This window comes from Acipenser ruthenus, chromosome 11, assembly GCF_902713425.1.
Source record: "Acipenser ruthenus chromosome 11, fAciRut3.2 maternal haplotype, whole genome shotgun sequence".
In the NCBI taxonomy this organism is placed as follows: domain Eukaryota; kingdom Metazoa; phylum Chordata; class Actinopteri; order Acipenseriformes; family Acipenseridae; genus Acipenser; species Acipenser ruthenus.
The window spans coordinates 33,604,507-33,624,015 of NC_081199.1; the positions used below are offsets into that span (position 1 = coordinate 33,604,507).

A 19,509-nucleotide genomic window follows, 5' to 3' on the forward strand; every position below is an offset into this window, starting at 1 on the left:
TATTGGCATTGCGTTCATGTTTTGTAGTCATGCTAAAGAATAGCATACAGGTAACGTCTTTTTTATATGTAATAACTATTTGGATAACACAGACCAAAATATGCATTGCAATTTTAGTCAAGGGGTTTCTCTATCAGTATCTATAAACCTCCACTAGAAATCAGTAGATATTATTTTGCATCTATTCACATTAGTTATTTATTCTACACACGTGTTATGTATTCATATTCAAATGTATTCATTACATGGTTACCAATCTCTGGATCGCCACATACTATGTTAGCCATCGTGGGTCTGTAACTTACCAATTGGACAACAAGGAAATGGTGATGACAGATATCTGAAAGAATGTGCTTATGTTTAAAAAAGAAAAAAAGAAAAAAAATAATCTTAAATGGTTATTATGGGACTGATTTATCAAAGTGCAACAATCTTTTGAGAGCTTACCTTAGGTTAAACTGTTACCTGAAATGCAGCATGAACTGTTTTTCCTCCACAAAAATAACAGAAAGCTCACTTTGCGCAGAGGCCTCGATAAAACTGTCCCCAAGCTTGTTTTGTTCTTCATTTTATTAAACACGTATTTCTAAAATTATCTTTTTTGATATACTGTACACATTTTTTTTCCCTAAAATATTCTGATAAAGAAAAGGTCACTATCATGTCGATGTGATTTGTGTGAAAATTGTTTTTAATGTTGCCAGTAGCTTACTGTAAGAGCTCTGAGATCTTTTACAATGTTAAAATTACTGGCTACAAAAATGATCCGTTCCAAACCATTTGAAAACTTTAATCCAAGAGTATGATTAAAAATGTTTCAAAACACGATTGAAATGGAACGCTGAACAATTTTCATAGAAAGAATGTCAACAAACTATTAAGAAGGTGTCATTAACATGTTCACTTCACCACAAAAACTGTTTATGAAAGAAACTGGCTTCATCTGGCTTCATCTTATAACTTGTTTATTTATTAAAACAAATAAATACAGGATTGGCCAGATAACCTTTTCAGCAATTTTTTTGTTTGTTTTTTTTAATCATGCAGTCACGTGAAGCCATTGCGTTAAATGGCCACAGTAGTAGTTATTTAAGATACTGCCCTAAATGTCTATTTAAAGATACTGTTGAAGACACAAATGGTCCACAATATATTTTGTACAGTATGCTAATACAATACAAATCTTGGTTGCAAATATGAATGTATATATACAAAATATAAATGCAGATGTGTATGTCACAGAATTAATGTGTCTAGCTGTGGTTATGCAGGAGCTAGGTTCCAGACTTTGCCTGACTGGATTCATGACTTTGCATGTACAGTACAACCCAGTGACTGAACTAAGATATCAACTCACGTCCTTAAATTGTGTTGGTTTGAGTAATCTGTGGTAATCTGCTGCCTAAAGTACAGTATATGAAATGTAAAGCCTAGCACTGGTTTGATTCATGCACTAGCTGAATGTGTTTGAAGGGTTTAAAAAGCAGCCACTAACTCGCTGCAGACGCCTGGTAAGTTTGAAATGTAACTTTAGAATACCACCTCAATAAATTATGTTTTTGAAAGTTATAAGGAGCAGGTCTTTAAGTTGCCTGTGTCCGGGTCATCTTCCACTTCTGAAGGTTGAATATCTGGGATTTCCTCAGGGATTGGGTCGAGTTTGTTTGTCTGGTGTCTGTGTTGCAGTTTAGCAGAGGGAAGATGAGCAGTGGATGATAACTGGTGTGAAGAAGGGATGGTGGTACACTGAGAATAACATATAGGCCACGGAGAGCAGGTATTAACCTGCCTGTCTCTTCTATGACCGGCTTTAAATGAGCCCGATAGGGAGGATAAAAGGGCAGTACACAGAGATGAGCCTATTCGAGACAGACACCAAGAAAAGAGAGACAGAGCAGCAGACTGAAAAAGGTAAAACATGGACAATGCAGTGAAAATGAAATATACAGTCAATGCAGAAACACTGAAAGTCATTTTTAATTAATACATGATACATTTTTGTTGCAGGAACGCTTAAACAGTGGTAAACACCACGTATAGTTTCTTTACTACAATCAGATTTTTTTTCTCCGAAAAAGATGCCATCACAAAATGTTATGAAGAGCTAAACAGCTTTCTAGTTACTAGTCCTTGGAGTCCAAAATCTCATAGGAAAAGCTAGCCTTTCTCTTTAACAGTATCAGTTTCCTCAATACCTGTTTTAAATTATGTTTCCTATTTCTGCCTTTCACCCATTTTTGACCTAACATGAATACTTGTAAATCTGGGACTGTAATTTCTAAGAAATGTATGTAAATAACCAATCTCACCATTTTTATCCATGGAATGAGGCTCAGATTGTTTTTTGCCAATATCTGCAAATGATCGGACAATGGGGATCCTGTTGCTGAGTTTCTTGTGGTTCTGGTGGTGATGTTGCTTTAAAAGAGCTTCCCGCACCTTCTTCCGGACCTCCTCATCCAGCTGTCCCAAGGACTCTTGCTGATCTAGGATCATATCTGGAAAAACACAACATGAGTTTTTAAACTAAATTATTTGCTTGTGCCCAACCTAGGTCTTAAAAGTCCAGGAATAAATTGTAGGAATATAAAGGTGAATTGAGAAACATTTCTCTTGATTACACTGCAATACCTTGTGTAGTAACTCTGAAACAAGAATTACCATTTACTCTTTCAGTAACAGTAGAACAAAGTATGACTTTATCATTTTCTAATTACTAATACGCTACTACTGTGAAACCATGGAATGACTCAGCCAAAAAAATAGCCTGAATTAGTACCGGAATTACCTGAAGAAGCTTCTGAGGAGGGCATCGCAAAATAATTATCCAAAGATTGTTTGTACGCTCACACTAAATAATAAACAAACCGCTGAACTACACACCGAATAAAACTTGAGAAAATCTTCAAGTACATTACTTCCTGTGGAAATGAATGGAGGGACACATCACACTGTACTTGTCTAGAATGGCTAAGAGCTCAGGAGTACACTACTGAAAGAAGAGTTGCACTGACTGTTTCTCTGTATGAATGAAAGACATCAGGGGCAATGGACAGTAGAACTATACAGTCCAATCTGCAGAGCTGATTCTGAGAAGCAGATATACACTACAGATATGGAATAAACGAGAAAGCACAGAAAATATCATTATCGTTACGGTTCGCCTTTTACATTAACAGGTGGGTAAAGACTGGTCTTCATCTCTCATAATAAGAAATCCTAACTAGCACTTATACAGTGCAGAAAAAGTACTCCCAACAACACTCACCTCCATTCTGGACTCTGGTGTATTTAATATTTACACCTGTTTTAAATGCAACTATTACTAAACATTGTAAATGCAAAATATACCTTATATAGCCACTTTAGAAATACTGATATTCTCATTTGTCTGTAATTACCTGTAATTACCCCTCCCAGCTAATATGCACACACATGAATACATTACAAGAACAAGCTGGATACGTTAAATCCGTTTCAATAAGTTTCCATCTTTTATACACTATTACAAACACTGATAGAAATCTTGCAGTTTGCAGTTTATCTTAACTGTGGAGATTATATTTTGGAAATAGTGGTGCTTTAAAGTGCCTATGACACCCTCCGAACCATTTTTAAGAAACATAATGTATGACTAACAAGAATTCCCAAATGAGATTTAAAATTATTGGCAGTGATACAGTTTTTTAATAAAATGTGAATTTTAATGTGATACAACTTCTCGGTTTTGAAGCAGCTTCAGGATACCAGTAGTGACATCAAAGAGGAAGAAGGTGACATTCACAGAGGCAGGCCACTTTTTAATAATAAAATGCCTTGTATTTGTGTTGTAGCTGTTTGCTCCAATCAGGCAAACGAAACAAAAAGTTCAAATACCCCGAGCAAAGTGGTATTATGTGTCAAACTGGCAGTACACCTACAGTTGCATTTCACACCAGATAGTTTTGAAGAAAGACTGATGAGTATTTTAAAACCAACCATTCAGAAGCAACAGCAAGCTGCTGGCATTGATGTTGGTCCCCAAGCGAAACGACCAAGAAAGGCGTTTGAGAAAAGGGAGAAGTCTAGGGGTAAGTTTTGCATTAAACACTACCAGTGCAGCAGTTTCAGTTTCTAAACCGGTTACTAAGCAACCCGGCTCAGAGATTTTACTAAGTCAATCCCACAATAAACTGTCAGTGAAATACAGTATTAAGAACCATTAATTCATTTAAAAAAAATAAACAAAAAAACACATGGTATTGAAATGATATTTCATAAATGTTCAAGGAGTATCCATCATTTATTTATTTATTAAAAATCGTAGTGCAGTGTAGGGCAGCAGTGTGAAGTAGTGGTTAGGGCTCTGGACTCTTGACCGGAGAGTCGTGGGGTCAATCCCTGGTAGGGGACACTGCTGCTGTACCCTTGAGCAAGGTACTTTACCTACTCTACATCAGATCCATCACTACATGATTCACTTTCATAAAAGGCGTCTCAAACTGATAAAATTAGGCTACTTTCATGTTGCTGTCAGCCATGCTAGCAGATGAAAGTAGCCTGCGGGTATATCCCTCTGTGAAGTCACAGTCTCCTGGACCTGAACCAGGAGATCGCTCTCTGTGTATTTCTGGGTATTATTTGATTAATTGTAGAGTTATTAAACATAATTTGGTAAAATTAATGTGATTATATGTTCAAGTGAGACCTGTTAATATTATTGTTTATGTTTTTGGTAAAAAGTCAACTTCATTGTCATAGGCTCTTTAATGGTGTGCTAAAAAAAAAGTGGGGAAAAAATAGCTTTGAAAAATCCAGTCTTATACAGGTCACAATAACCTTATCGCAGCTCAAGCACAGCAACCTCATTCTGTCAGTGGAAGACCTGCTTAACAAGTCTGTACTGCAACAATGCTTATTTGTCGAGTGGCTTGGAAAAATGCAGGGCTGCGGTCCTTTTCTGTCATTAAGGCATTGCTGTGGCAGGATTTAGCCACAATTATGACACTGCTAGAACATGGCAGCTCAACGTCAGTGATCCAATCAGACCTATTCTTTTCTATCTACCTTACAATGGTGTACTGTACTTGTGCAGCACAGCCAGGCAGTCTTCAGAAAAGAACCCACCTTTCCCTAAGCTCCAGTAACCAATTACAACCCAGTTTTTCATTTCAGGAGTGTAGTTATTATCTGACATTGTGAACATTAGATCAAAGGCCTGTGTTGAATTGAATGCAAACCCATTATGATCTTTGCCAGGACTAAAATGCAGCCTTGATTCTGATTTTAATGTATTTTGAAACTACAAACAGTATTTAGCCTTTAGAACATTTTCAAGGACAATGTGATGGAGTGAAAACAAAAGAGAAACACACTCCATCACTAAGGTCATACATCATTGTGTAACAGAAGGACATTATCCTAAAGATAATTTTTAATACTGGTAGTTTGTGAATAACATTGTAAATTTAAAATAACAAATTATTAATAATAATAACAATAATGTTGACATCAGGCTTTATTATAGCCATGAACGCGCATGTGTGGAGTAGTGGTTAGGGCTCTGGACTCTTGACCGGAGGGTCGTGGGTTCAATCCCAGGTGGGGGACATTGCTGCTGTACCCTTGAGCAAGGTACTTTACCTAGATTGCTCCAGTAAAAACCCAACTGTATAAATGGGTAATTGTATGTAAAAATAATGTGTAAAATATAATGTAATTGTATGTAAAAATAATATATCTTGTAACAATTGTAAGTCGCCCTGGATAAGGGCATCTGCTAAAAAATAAAATAATAATAAACAAAGGGAAATTACCCAAACATTTTAATAAGTGTGAATCAGTTAAATACAGATACTGTAACATTTATAAAACCATACTTTAATGAAGGTGTAGTGGATTAGTCCTGAGGAGGGGCTAGTGATAATGGAGAGTATAAGTACCTGTGTAGAGCTCATTTTAGGAGACTAGATTTGAGACTCTAGTGAGGCTGGAGTGACTGAGTAGCTGTGTACTCGGTAAATAATATCTGTGTTAAATACAGTCTTGTGGATTTGTTTTATTAAATTATTAGTGTTTTGTACTGCCAATTTTCACCTGTGACCTCAATAAAAGCTCACTTTTGGCATTTTAATCCTGCCACCTGCAATAGCCACTTGACCACAATACCTTACAGACACATATTATATAACAATAATAAATACATGTAAAAAAACATTTTTGTGTGTTTAGTTATACTGTAGTCAATTCAAATAGGTTAATATAAAGCCCCACCATTTAAAAACACATGTTCTGGAGGGTCCATCCCTTTTAATTTGTGTAGGTGGAGCTCTCAATGAATTCAATCAATCTCGTACCTGCTATTTCTTCAAGCGAGTTAGCTCTCATGTCAAGCAGAACCGTTCCGTTGAGGATGCAGCTTCTCAGTTCAAACAAACTGTGAAGTGATAGGGTGGCAACATACGGCTTACTCCAACGCTCTCCTCCATCCTCCACATCCTCCTCAAACTTCAGCCACCTGCACAGAGAGAACGGTTAGTTTGTGTATTATTTCATGCATTACGTACTGTTTGAACTACATCAGTGTAACATGGCTTCCTCTGGCTAGGGAATGCAGGGGCCCTGGTTTCCACCTCACCCTAAGAATCTTACCTTGCTGTCTCTCTCCATTCGGCATCTTCTCCGTCATGCATACAGATCTCATCGAGCTCAGTGAAAAGGTCATGGGGAATGTGCTCTTCATCGTCATCTTCAGTTCCCAGAATGAACTGCACACGCTGAGATGGAGTATCTAAACGGGGGAAGAAACCAAGACCACAACAAGGACTGAGGGACTCTACTCAGTTTGAACCAAGAGAGGTTCTCAATATACATTTCAACATTTCTACAAGTAGGGCCGTTGAGATTGAGCTAATTACAAATCAACAAACATATAACCAGTTTAAACTTTGAAGTATAAGCAGAACACTTGAAACACGTACATCATTAGCAATTCTAAATAAAATGCATGTTTAATACATCAGAAGTATCAAATACACAACTTCTCCCTTCATGGATTTGATTTCCATTTCAAAGTTACTCTTTTTTTGTCCATTTGAAGAAAGAAATGTTGATTTTGAATAACCAATTTATTGTATAACTAATTCAACCATTTTTTTGTACCAAGATTATGAAAAACCCTATCTCGAACAGTGGTCAACCGCTAGAAAACAGCAACCACAGTGCAGGCACAGTTCAGTATTAGCACAGGAATCATTTAATGGAGGAAGCTCATAACAAGAGTGGATTATATAAAAAGGTGTTTTGTAAGGTACACTGTTGTCATGTTAGAACAAATTGCTCACATCTGTTCTTTTTCAAAAGGTCAATATCTTCATTTGAAGTAACCGCCATTTTGCCTGGTGCAATTATATAACTGTTTTCAACGTAGCAAGTGCACAGCAGTGGCTGATCAAAATTTTGCTGTGTCTAAACCTGCTTTTTCATGGACCGTTTTTCACTGTATATTTATAGTATATAGCACTGTTTTTAAGTAGGTCTAAAAAGCAACCATGAGGAAATTATTGTATGGTTGAAGAGTGACAGTATTAAATATAAACCATAATTTTAATCACTACAATAGACCCCAAGGACTTATATCATGGCACAAGATGGTGTCATCTTTAGTTGTGAGAACTGCAAGCTTGTTTGTGGTCATTATTTATTTAATAGAGCTGGAGTTAAGCCAGTCATATTGCTATCATATTGCCGGAAGAATGCTGGAGTGAAGCATGTCACAGTTCCAAACAATGGTCTCTATGCATAGTACTCTACCAAACTTCTGTTTGTAAACATTCACTTGGGTTAGATACTAAAACATACAGATATTTCAAATTACACTGGGGTGTATTTTAATGATCTAAAGTGTGGTGAATCGCAATACCTCCTTTGGGATGATTCACAAATACAGTGGAGAACAGTCTGCAAAAGAGCAGGTTAATGTAATTATACCCTATTCATACTACCTAAATAATGCACGATCAACAGATGCTGAAATCGCATGACTGCCATTTACTTCGTTCACATTTTCAAAACGTAATGTTTGCACATCATTTAGGCTTTGCAAACAGGGTATTAGTCCAGCAGTGAAAAATAAACTACAAACCCTATTAAGAAATGGTTAACAAAGGTTTATTCATTGCCAATATTTAGTTAATCAAAACAGTTTAAAATAAATACTTTAAATACTCATGTTCAAGTTTTATTGGCATTTATTGCTTAAACTTAAACATATTGACACAGTACTTTGGGCTTCTACCAAAATCTACAGTATATGTATAAAAAAAGAGTTGTTCTGGTCTTTTCCCACTGGATCATCAATGAACATTATCTTGTGTAAGACCATTTCAGGAATGGATGGTAACCACATACTGCTGACTACTTACTTGAAATTCCTTTCTAATTGTAACTTTTTTATGCAAGCTCAGCGCATGTGAAATTAGATAATTATACAAAGAACGCTTAAACAATTAAATTATATCCATTCATTTCAAGGTACTGGATCATTGTAAATATATTTTGTAATAATGTCAGTGTTTCTTACCATAGTTTGGAGACTCCCTTCCATCTTCTACACCTGAATCCCTTTCCTTGTCTCGCTTCCTGTGCTTATGTCCACGATGCCTATGTCTCCTGTGGTTTTTTTTTCCTCCAAGGGGTACATGCACACCGATATATAATGTCCGATGACCTGTAAAATAATTGTTTGTGTCAATTTGTAGCAGACAAGTCTGGTACTCCTGTTCAACCAAGAATCACCCATTCAGCTGTATAGTTATTAAAATAGCATAGGAAATGCAGCAGCCTTTTCTTTCCTAGAATACTGCACAGTTCCAACAATGCATATCTTGGAAGTTTAAATTGAGATTGCATAAATTGGACTGGGGAGTTGTTTTGACTTTTAGTTTATCAAATTTTCAGATAGCAAGGTTTCAAATCTCCACTGCACAAGCAGTCTATACAGAATACAAGCAGTCTAAGGAAAGATGGAACCCTACATGTAGTAGATAACATGACTGCACAGCTTCCAATCAATTCTGAGATCAGACATCCTATATACGCAGGGAAGGAGAGATGCGAAGACTCTGTTATGATTTAAGAAAATGCTGTTTTAAGCAAAAGTGAATTGAAGATCATTTTAACACAATGCAGTTCAGCAAAAGAAGTCATCTTATCTGAAATCACAAAACTGCTATTATTTAATTGTGATTATATTTGGCTATTTTTGCAATACACGATTTGAAATAAAGCTTGCGGGAGTGTATTAAGCTGGAAGCAGGATTGAAAACATCTGCTGCAGTGCCACCATGCAGAATCTCAGGGCTTTGATGGCATTTAGATTTGCCTCTGTTCTGACGCTCAAGTGTAAGGGCTTGCTATTGTTGATATTGCAAAAAGTATTTCCTGAATATCTGCCCTATAATACAGAAGTCCATCCTACTACTTTTATATAATATTAGAACCATACCTATTGTGCCACTAATATATTTTTCATAAACACTTTAGGTAAAATTATAGTAGGTTTATAATACCGGTTTAATGTATGTTAAACTGGTTTTAAAAAACAGTTTTAAAGTTCACTCACCCTTAAAGTATTCAGCAATTTACCAGAGCAAATCAGAATATTTGTATATTGTTTTAAAGTGCTACCTCAGTGAATAAATGCTTTCTCATTGGGCACATGTGCAGTCCAAAAGAAAAGAATCTTGAATCACATGGGAAGTTAATGTATATTCAACAACATGTGAGCTAGCATAGTCTGGAATCATCTGTCACAACACATCAAAGGAATACCTCACCGAGTAGCAACCTCTGTGGAGGAAGAGGTGCATTGCTAGGAAAATGGCTGGCATGATGGCTTTCGGCAAAATGTAGCGGCTCAATGTCAACTAGTTGAAGATTGATATTTTAAAAGCGCTTAGAGACTTAACCTCAATATCTTGCATGCTCTGCATTAGAAACCAAAAAACATCCGTTTGTGTTACCACCTGCTGATTAACAGTGGATGCTTTCTGCTTTTGAGAATGCCAAAGATTTCTGAGGTTAAATCTCACTGATATTTTTTTTCCACGTCAAATCAGGATACCAGGAATCCAAATGAATGGGAAAAAGGCCTTTGTGACTCATGCCAATCATTAGGAGGGAAGTTGAAGGGGTGGTGTTGGATCTGATAACAATATCCAAAATGAACAGTAGTTATTAATTGCACCACATGCAGAATTAGGTTGTCAGCAGCAATGCCTTATCTTCAGCAATAATTCCAGTACACTTTACGCTTTCACTTTCAACGTCCAAGCCATCTTTAAGTAGGTACAGTCTCCTTGTAATCTTTCAGAAACATTTCAATACATTTACATACATATTTAGATATGTAAATGAGAATGTGTTCAAAAAAGAACGCATAAAAAACACACAGCCTTCTGTAATGTGAAATGGGATTAAGAAGCTTCTGGAAGGAAGGTCCACTTGAATGTTCCAAGTATCTGTGGCCTGATATTATCCAGTCCTAAGCAAAGTTGTACTAAAAATAAGATGTTATATATCTATTTACTCAACAAATGCAAGCATGTAAGTTTCCATCTCTGCCTATTATTTACTTTTATCTAAATGCCCAAGAGTGCAGTCAACAGGCCAAACCCCTTGTATCAAATATTTACAGTTTGTGCTCCCTTTCCCCAACTGTTTTTGGCAGGTTTCTCTGTTTAGCAACAGCCTATATTTTTGCAAGATTAATCTAAATTTTCTGTCCCTTTTATAGGACTTGAGGGCAATGTCCATTTTAACTAATGCCATCTGCTGTGCTTTCTGACATTTTGCATACACAGTCAGAATTACTATTTTACATGTTATTTTAACACAGGTTACTTTTGCAAATGTCATAATTGTGCTTTTACATCTATATGGAGTATATTTATGTATTTCTTTATTTCAAATTGATGCTACAGTTAAAATATAGCTGTGAACCCACACATGCAAGTGACTATAAAATAAACACATTATTGAAAACACATTCTTACATGCAAAATATTCAATAGGAATCCCACTATATGCAGGTTTGTATTCGCTAAGTATTCATACTGAACATCAGGCTGTGTTGTTTGCCTATACACATTCTTAACCCATTCTGCATGCAAGGCTAATGAAACATGTAGCAATCAGGCTGTGACACTGAACTAAGGCAGGCATTTACCTTCCAATTCCTCCTTTTCAAAGTGAGTCTTCAGAATGGAACGAGTCCCACCTCTGTCAATGACTGCTTCCTCATCATTTCTCTGCAAAACAATACAGGTTTCATTTCAATTCATCAGATCATTTTGTGTAAAAACTGCGTGATTTTAAATGTTTAAGTTGATTTAGTACAGATCTGTGAGTGGTCCTAAAAAAATAAAATGTAACACAATTCTCACTGATTAGACTGTTTGAAGTTGTCACTATTTTAGAGACATATTATAATAAACTTAATAAGCTATGTAAATGTAGGCTACTTAAAGATAAGAACAATGTTTAAGCTGCCTTGTTTTTCAAGTTTCCACCATTTCCCAGTTTTGCATGAGGAAACACATCCAACCTGATCTGGTAATGGATGCCTTTGCATTGTCCCAAACCAGCGGAGGGCAGTTTTTTTTAAAGTTTATATGCCTGTGGCTGCTGTTTTATTCCATGGAACTGTTCTCAACTCTAAGGACCTTTACAAAGGGGTTGCCTTGATCAGACTACACCCCGCCGGCATAAGCCACACCTTGATTTTTTGGTAAAACTTTAAAATAATGGCCGCACATTCATAATGAATTCCATCTCAATACCACAGGAATAACACCTGGATATCTTATGCACTTCCTCTGAGTTCTGAAGTAATTCATTTTGAATTCAGCCCTGTTAATTCATGTGGATTTCATTACCAGTATTCATTCTATGTTCCAAATTCAATGTTCTTTTGTAACAAATGATGAACACTCCTCACAATCCCCTGGTGGGAGCATAAATGCATGTCATCAGCACTATTGTGGAATGAATACTGGTAATGAAATCCACATGAATTAACAGGGCTGAATGCAAAATGAATTACTTCAGAACTCAGAGGAAGTGCATAAGATATCCAGGAGTTGTTCCTGTGGTATTGAGATGGAATTCATTATGAATTTGCAGCCATTATTTTAATTACTGTTTTTTTGTTATATACTTTTACATTACTGGGAAATCCACCTGTATTGCCTGTTCCACTTTTTTAAGGGAAATCTACAGATAGGTGGTTGATGATTCCAGTTTGGTTCCACAGTCCAGTGTGTCTTATTCAAGTGGGGTATAGGTTGATCGATTCAACTTTCAGGACTACACAGTCTGTATTATTTTCTAATATGCCATATATAGCAGTATATTGGAAAAAATGCAATACACTCTTAATAAAAAAAAAAAAATCCTGTTTCCATAACAACTAAGTAACAGTTAATGAGTTTTCACTGAGGAAACACTGATGACATTGTTTCTGTTATAGATGTAACAATGCCTCCTTTAAACAGTGCCATACCTCAATGGGGTCATGTGTGTAACCTCATAGCTTTCCAATCCCTGTGCTAGTTCAATTAAAAATATATTGGAAGAAAAACAGCTTACAGCAGAATGTATATATTCCCTGAGCTCTTATTAAATGTGTTAAGCATCTAAATGTGTTGATACAGGCTGAAAAGTTTTGAACTATTTAACTTATTTCAACAAGCTTACCCATATGAAAAAATGTAATGGTATTTTGCAAAAATATACAATAATCTTTTTTAGTCTCTACATTTTATTTCTATGACCTTCAGCCTGCATAAAAATATTTATTACAATAATTTTAACATAATATATGTTGTATGTATGTCGTTAATTTATGTGAATTCTATTGAAATTGCACCATAATGAAAGAATAAACTCAGATTTTAATCTTACAGTTTTTTTTTCGATAAGAGACATGAACAATGGGTCTAGACAATGTTTGCAGATCTTCACTAAATGTTATTCTGAGGCGGTCATACAATTAATCTCTAAAAACCACAAGTAAAGCTACATTTAAAATGAGAAGAATATTAAAGGTGGCTGAACTCAATTTTAACTATGAAGCCACAGAACCTCCACTGAGAACAAAAGTTATGCCTTACACAGTAGAGATACAGTAAACAAAATATGGTGACAGGTGATAATCCCATTGAATCCTAGATGAAACTTGGTTAAGTACGGCCTGGTGCAGCACAATGCCTGCCTCATGCAAGCACACGATTTGATACAGAAAGGCCCTTAATTAAAATCCTACCTGCATCAAGCAGCGATGACTGCAAGAAATATTCTACAAATATAGATGTGCTTTATGGTAAACTCATTTTTCAACAGCTATACGATATATATAAATATAACATGAAATAACATACCAAAAGGTTATGTTTTAAAGACTGCAATGTTTTTCCTTTTTATTATATGGGGAGTTGTGAGGCTGCTACAGTATGCACTGCAGCAAGACATACACATGCCAATCCACGTGAGAGATATACAAGAATCTCTGTGTGTTCAAAGCACATGTGAAAGCCAGCGGTGGAGGAAAAAAGAGGGTGCATAAAAACTGAAATGGATTTACTGGAACGGCATTCCAACAGGATTTAAACAATGCTGTAACAACAATAAAAACAGTTGTTTATTGTTTGCTGTTATGAAGTAATTTCTTCCGATCAACATTAGATCATAGTGGGGGGGGGGGGGGGGGGTTGTAATCCAGGCCTTTGTTCCAGGCCAGATCCTAATATAGCTGATTACTTCAATGTACCTGTTAAACCTGGTGCAGAATGGACATGGTTTCCACTTGTGATGGTGTATTAATCAGGTAGTGTGTATAGGGCAGAGCTGCACGCAAGGTTTTTGCTCCCCCTTTACTCTAAGTTACTTAACTGAACCAATTAAACATCTTTAAGGTCTTAATTAGCACATTATTCAATTACATAAAACCTGGAGGACTCTGGGGCTCAGAGATTGGATTTGCGCAGCCCTGGGATACTGCATAGGACTGCATCTCATTTGTTTTGCAGTCCCAAAGGTTCCCTTTTGTATAATGAGTTGAAATACCAATTTTCTGCTTAACTAATGAGGAAAAATCTATGCACATTTTGGTTGGAGATACATCCAGTAACCACTTTTTCCAGACATGAACTAAGAAACTACTTCATTAATCAACTGGTTGAGACTAGTTACGCAAATGTAGTGCTAGGAAAATAGTACAATTGACTCTACTAAAACATTTTGACTGCATACTTTTAGACTGTTAACCTCAATGTGCTTTTTATCACCATACGTAGAGTACCATAAGGATCACAATACTGTAGCTGAAGCTACCTTAAAGAAGGAGTCTTGCCTAAGCAGTTAATGAAATACGTGCATAATCAAAAATCCATGGCAGGTAATGCACGGATTGTGCAAAGTGCTTTTGGAGGCGCTCCACTTGTGATTGCTTCTCAGAACTATGTGATGCAACACAATCTGTAAACCCATAACCGATATTACCAGTGGTGCAAGACCAAATTGGACACTATTTAAATATACCCTATACCCACCTTTTAATATTAATTGGGTCATGTGGATTTTGAAGGATAATTTATCTCCCTAAAAAAAGAAAACTACATGTAAACCCAAGTTGCAGAAAAAAATATGTATTTTTATTGTTGCATGTAAACCGAGCCAATGACACCCGTTCTTTAATGAAATCCTCCCAAACCCCAACACAAAACAGAGAGCTTTTCAGCAAAACCAGCTAAGAGATACTGCTTCAAGGGTGAAGGTACACTTATTCTTCAGCCAGAACCATCTCGGCCCAGTTTCATGTTCTGTTTACTTACCTTAAAAGTAAACTGTGATTGTAAGCTTTATGGATTGCACTATTTATAAAAAAAATTCAAAGGAATCATGTTGCAGCATATACATTTCAGCAAAGCAGTTTACAGTAACTGTGACTTTAAACCATCAGATCTCCCTTTAAGGGAAAACACATACTACTGTACCTTAATTACAGATAATACCATCAATAAGGATGCTTTTCACTATAAGAGGCAGTTTGAATACATTAAGGTCACCCTATTTGTATTCAGCAGACCTCTGCACGTTCTTGCTCCCATGAGAAATGTGCAGGATATTTTTATGGGGGCACGCATGCACAAATCTGGCACATTCAATCAATTCTGGATAAATTAATCAGCTCAAGGGCACCTTAGAAGACCACTGATCCTATAACTCGGCAGGATTTTTTTTATTTTTCCAGTAATGCCTACATAATACCAAACAGCCAAAAAACTGTTGCGGAATTTCATCTTTGTAAGCAGAGTGTTATACAGTACTATATCTATGTTAACCAAATGCACTGGGCATGTCCTTGCAATGTTATTTCACAGTATGTATTTATTAGAGTGGTGCTCTTCATGAATATTGCATCACCTTAGATTTTTAAGACTCAAAACATGATGGCACTGTTACAACTTTGACTTTTTATTATGTGTTAAGTAAACCATAGGGAAAAGTAACCATTTATTTCAAAACAGCTTGAGACATTTTAATCAATGCACTACGTTCAAAATGATAATAAAACATTATTTAAACACTGACCAAAGACAACAATACTTTTTTAAATGGAATGCTTGTTTTAAATATGTCCCAGATCTCCTCTACGCCCTTATGATGCCATACATTAATTTGAGACTCTTGCAGCTGACTACGCATCTTTCTGTCCAAACACCTTTCTGAGATACAAAATGTGACTATGTTTATTTAAATCCATATACAGTATGTCAAATCATTAGGACAGTACCTAACTGATTAATGGTGAATGAGCTAGTCTGCCACACATCAAAATGAAAGTTTCACATCAACATGCCACTGAATCTTCAACATATTTGCATAAATCCATGTGCAGGATGACTGGGGCTCTTTAAATGAAGACGTCATGTTTACTAACAGGTTTCGTGAAGGGTTTTAATCATGGACATTTAGAAAAACATATGTCAAATTGACTAATCCTTGTTGGGACTAAACCACCCACATGTTCTTGGAGATAAACAGCAGCAAACTACCAGTGAGTTGAGATTTATTTTTCTTTACTAGGGGAACAATGCACAGCAACACTAAGCTTCTTGTAGTTTACTGATTCACACGCACAATGAAGGACATGCAGGGACATTTCAATCAGCCCAGCTGAGGTCTAGTTATCCCTGGTCTCTTTAATCGGAAGAACATAAGAAACTCCACTTGGCTTTCAACCAGAGGAAAGAGTCGTCGCTTAATGTGAATTCGGTGAATGAGAAACAGAGATCAATTGTATGACTGCTGATGCAGGGTACCAGATCGATAGGTACACTCCATCTTGTATCAAAAACAAAAGATGAGAAGGAAAATTGTGGTTAGGTCATATGTGACCTGTTCTGAGTAAACCCAGCTGAAGTAGGGGGATGGATTTTACTTGCACCCAGCCTTGATTTCTGAAATGACCCTGAAATGTGTCACACTCAAAGATGGATTAAGGTGCATCTAAGTGTGTAGTTCCAGTGTGAAAACAGTATAACCAAGACAGGGTGCAGGACAAGGTTGGGTTTTAGGTCAAAAAATACAAATGTCAATGAATTCCAGTCCGTGTTTCATGTCCTCCATCATTTGAGGCAGGTGCAAGGCAGTGAAAGCTTGATCTGCAAAGTACACATTCCCGAGCTGTGTTTAGACAGCACATCAGCGTTTTAAGCAGCAATAATATTTTGTTATTCCCTTCCAGGTATTCTGGTTCAGACATAAATGGAGATATATCAGAATCAGTCTCATAAGAATGGGAAAGACAGCAGCTCTAACCTGACAACCCAGCAGGATCACCTTGGCAGTAGCAGGTAAGTGCTGAGACAATAAAACGGCAGTGATGACATGGAAGTATGTGGCAGTATTGGTTATTATTTGTCTATCAAAATGTACTTAGTAGTTACCGTACATGAATTGCAATTATCATCTGACATTTGCTGTAGCTTTAGGTTTTGTTAAATGGAAAAAACATTGGCATGTCAAATTTTCAGTTTACATTATATCTTGCCCAAAGCTTTTCTGTCAGATTTTGTACATCACCAACCACAGAATTCTGCATTTTACAAATTCAAGGAAACTGAAGCCTACAGCTGTTTACATGATGGGTGGAGGAGTGAGGAGTGATGATAATCTGTGTTCTATTATACTTGGCAAGATTAGATTCCACTACGAATTAAAATATAGCACAGTATTTATTTTTATCTGAAGCGTAATTCCTCTAGTATTAGTATGTATTTTATTCAATATTAAGCATCCAGACTCTACACTAGCTCAATACAAAATGTAATCTACCTGAGACCATTGAGTCAGTTATTTTAAAGGTTGTGTTTTCTATGGACGCTGCTGTGTGGGAGAGATGTTGTGTGGGTAATAGTATAACACATCTTACCAGTTCTGATATAGAGCAAAGCACTGGCCATAAAAAAAAAAGCTGATGGGTTCTTTAAAATAATATTATGCATAGTGAGGTGCATGCTGGGTAATGTATGGAGGGACCAGATGACAAATGTTAACTATTTTTAACATATAGGTGCTTATGGCTGACTACGTGACACTGATGAAGAAGCAAATACTGACGTGTGCCATCAGTTGTCTCCCAGATAAAACTTGATCATGATAGCAACCAAAAAAACAGAAAAATGTCTAGAAAGTAGTACTGCAGTGTCTGAGAGGATAACATTGTATTGTAAAGTATGTGCAAAAAACTGCAAGTGATCATGATGCAGGGGTTTATCTGTACAGATGGTAGAGAGGTCATGACGACACCAGATGTGACTGAATAATCAAATGCAGTACATTAGGCATGTTATATCCAGTAAAACTTCCAATATAATGTTGCATCTTTTGCCTCGTTGTTCCCTAATATTTCACATACATATATACAGACTACTGTGGTCTATATAAAAATGTAGATCAACATATTGAAGTCTTCAGGTTACAATCATTTTTACCAGCCTGTTGTTCAATTAACATTAGCAAGCATGATCACCCTCATCTTGTAAGAGTCCTCTCCTTTATGTCTCATGAAGCAAAAAAACCATTAGAATAACGAATGCATAGATCAGCATTGCAGTGTATGTGCTTCTAAATGTATAGCAAGACAGGCTTAGCATTAAGATGTTTCTTTCAGCTCACATTCAGCTATGACAATAAATATTTAAAAAATGCACTATTGATCCAAACCATTTTACTATGACATTAACGAAATGTACTTTAGAGACAACAAGACCGTAAAAGCAATCCTATAGGCTCTGGTCACAATTCCTTACTGTAGTTTTGATTAATTTGGCTAACCATTAGCTCATAACATTTAAGTGAGAAGGCAATTCATTAGCCATGTTAATCTTTAATCTGTAATGAGTTTTTACTTATGCAAATCCCAGCCACCATACACAAGGGGCATTACGGTATGTTAAGTGAAACAAATCCATTAAGGACACAGAATATTTGTGCTCTATGTACACTGATCAACCTCCATATCTTTAGATACAGGTACCGTCATACAACTTAAGTCCAGATGTCAATTAAAATGTGTCTAGCACCCTTGTCCCATCCTTTAACATTGAAAGAACATTGTAATATTTCTGTCTTGTACCCTTCTAACAATAGAAATGAAGAAAATGATACATTGTGTAACCAAAATCAATAGATTATCCAGTTTACAAAATATCTCTCCATATAAATGGTAAACGACACTTATGTAATGCCGAAATGCTCTAAATAAGTGTAAAGCATGAGTCCATACCTGACAATTTAGAGCACCGTATGGATCAGTGGTCCCAGAATGCATGACCTCTGTTTCTTGAAAAAAAAAAAAATAATTGATCTCCCTTTGCTATTTGAAGTAAATGAGGAAGCTCAGAGACATCTACCAGTGAGCATCTGTCAGGATAGCCTTCCTGCACAGCAGTCTAGTTACTCACCATGCCAGAAAGCACATAGAAGCAGAGTCTGTTGATCCACAGAACCTCAATATTTTTGACAACTATGCATTTAAAATCAACCAATCCTGTGCGAGGCTAAGACAGTGACATCACTGATGCTGCTGCTCTGCCAGCCTGTGTTGAGCCGGAGTGTTTCCCTTTGTGTTGTTTCAAGACTCAAGCCAGGGGCATCTCTTCATTGCACTGTGATTCACCGCACTTCCCCAAGGCATGCTGGGATCCTTCTCAATATTCGGAATTGGAAATTGGACTCAGCTGACCTTTTTCACTTCTTAGGGCCAGTAAAGGCCAGATAAAATAAAAAATAAAAAAACTGTCACAATGAAGGATGTCTATTGACAGGCTGCCTTTCAAAGCTTTGTGCTCTTGTGCAAAACTGAATCTTTTTTTTATTATTCTTAAAGGGAAAAATAACAGTGGTAGCTATATTTCTCATAACCCTGCTACTTACTCTTTAGATACTATGTAGCATTGTCTACCT

The 19,509-nt window shown here is 36.5% G+C and overlaps 1 protein-coding gene across 7 annotated transcripts in view; it reads right to left on the minus strand.

The window, feature by feature from the left end:
• Positions 1 to 19,509, minus strand: part of LOC117426668 (sodium-driven chloride bicarbonate exchanger-like) — a 49,696-nt gene that overhangs the window by 25,410 nt on the left and 4,777 nt on the right. For 4 of the 7 annotated variants that reach the window (XM_059033743.1, XM_059033742.1, XM_059033746.1 and 1 more), the window contains 6 exons: positions 11,207 to 11,288; positions 8,561 to 8,707; positions 6,631 to 6,769; positions 6,336 to 6,496; positions 2,310 to 2,498; positions 306 to 353 (listed from right to left, as the gene is read on the minus strand). In XM_059033743.1, the coding sequence (XP_058889726.1) occupies positions 306 to 353; positions 2,310 to 2,498; positions 6,336 to 6,496; positions 6,631 to 6,769; positions 8,561 to 8,707; positions 11,207 to 11,288 (766 nt within the window). Of the gene's footprint in view, positions 1 to 305; positions 354 to 2,309; positions 2,499 to 6,335; positions 6,497 to 6,630; positions 6,770 to 8,560; positions 8,708 to 11,206; positions 11,289 to 18,829; positions 19,024 to 19,509 lie in introns of those variants that run through there. The other 3 variants (XM_059033744.1, XM_034044539.3, XM_034044537.3) reach the window with 3 other exon arrangements.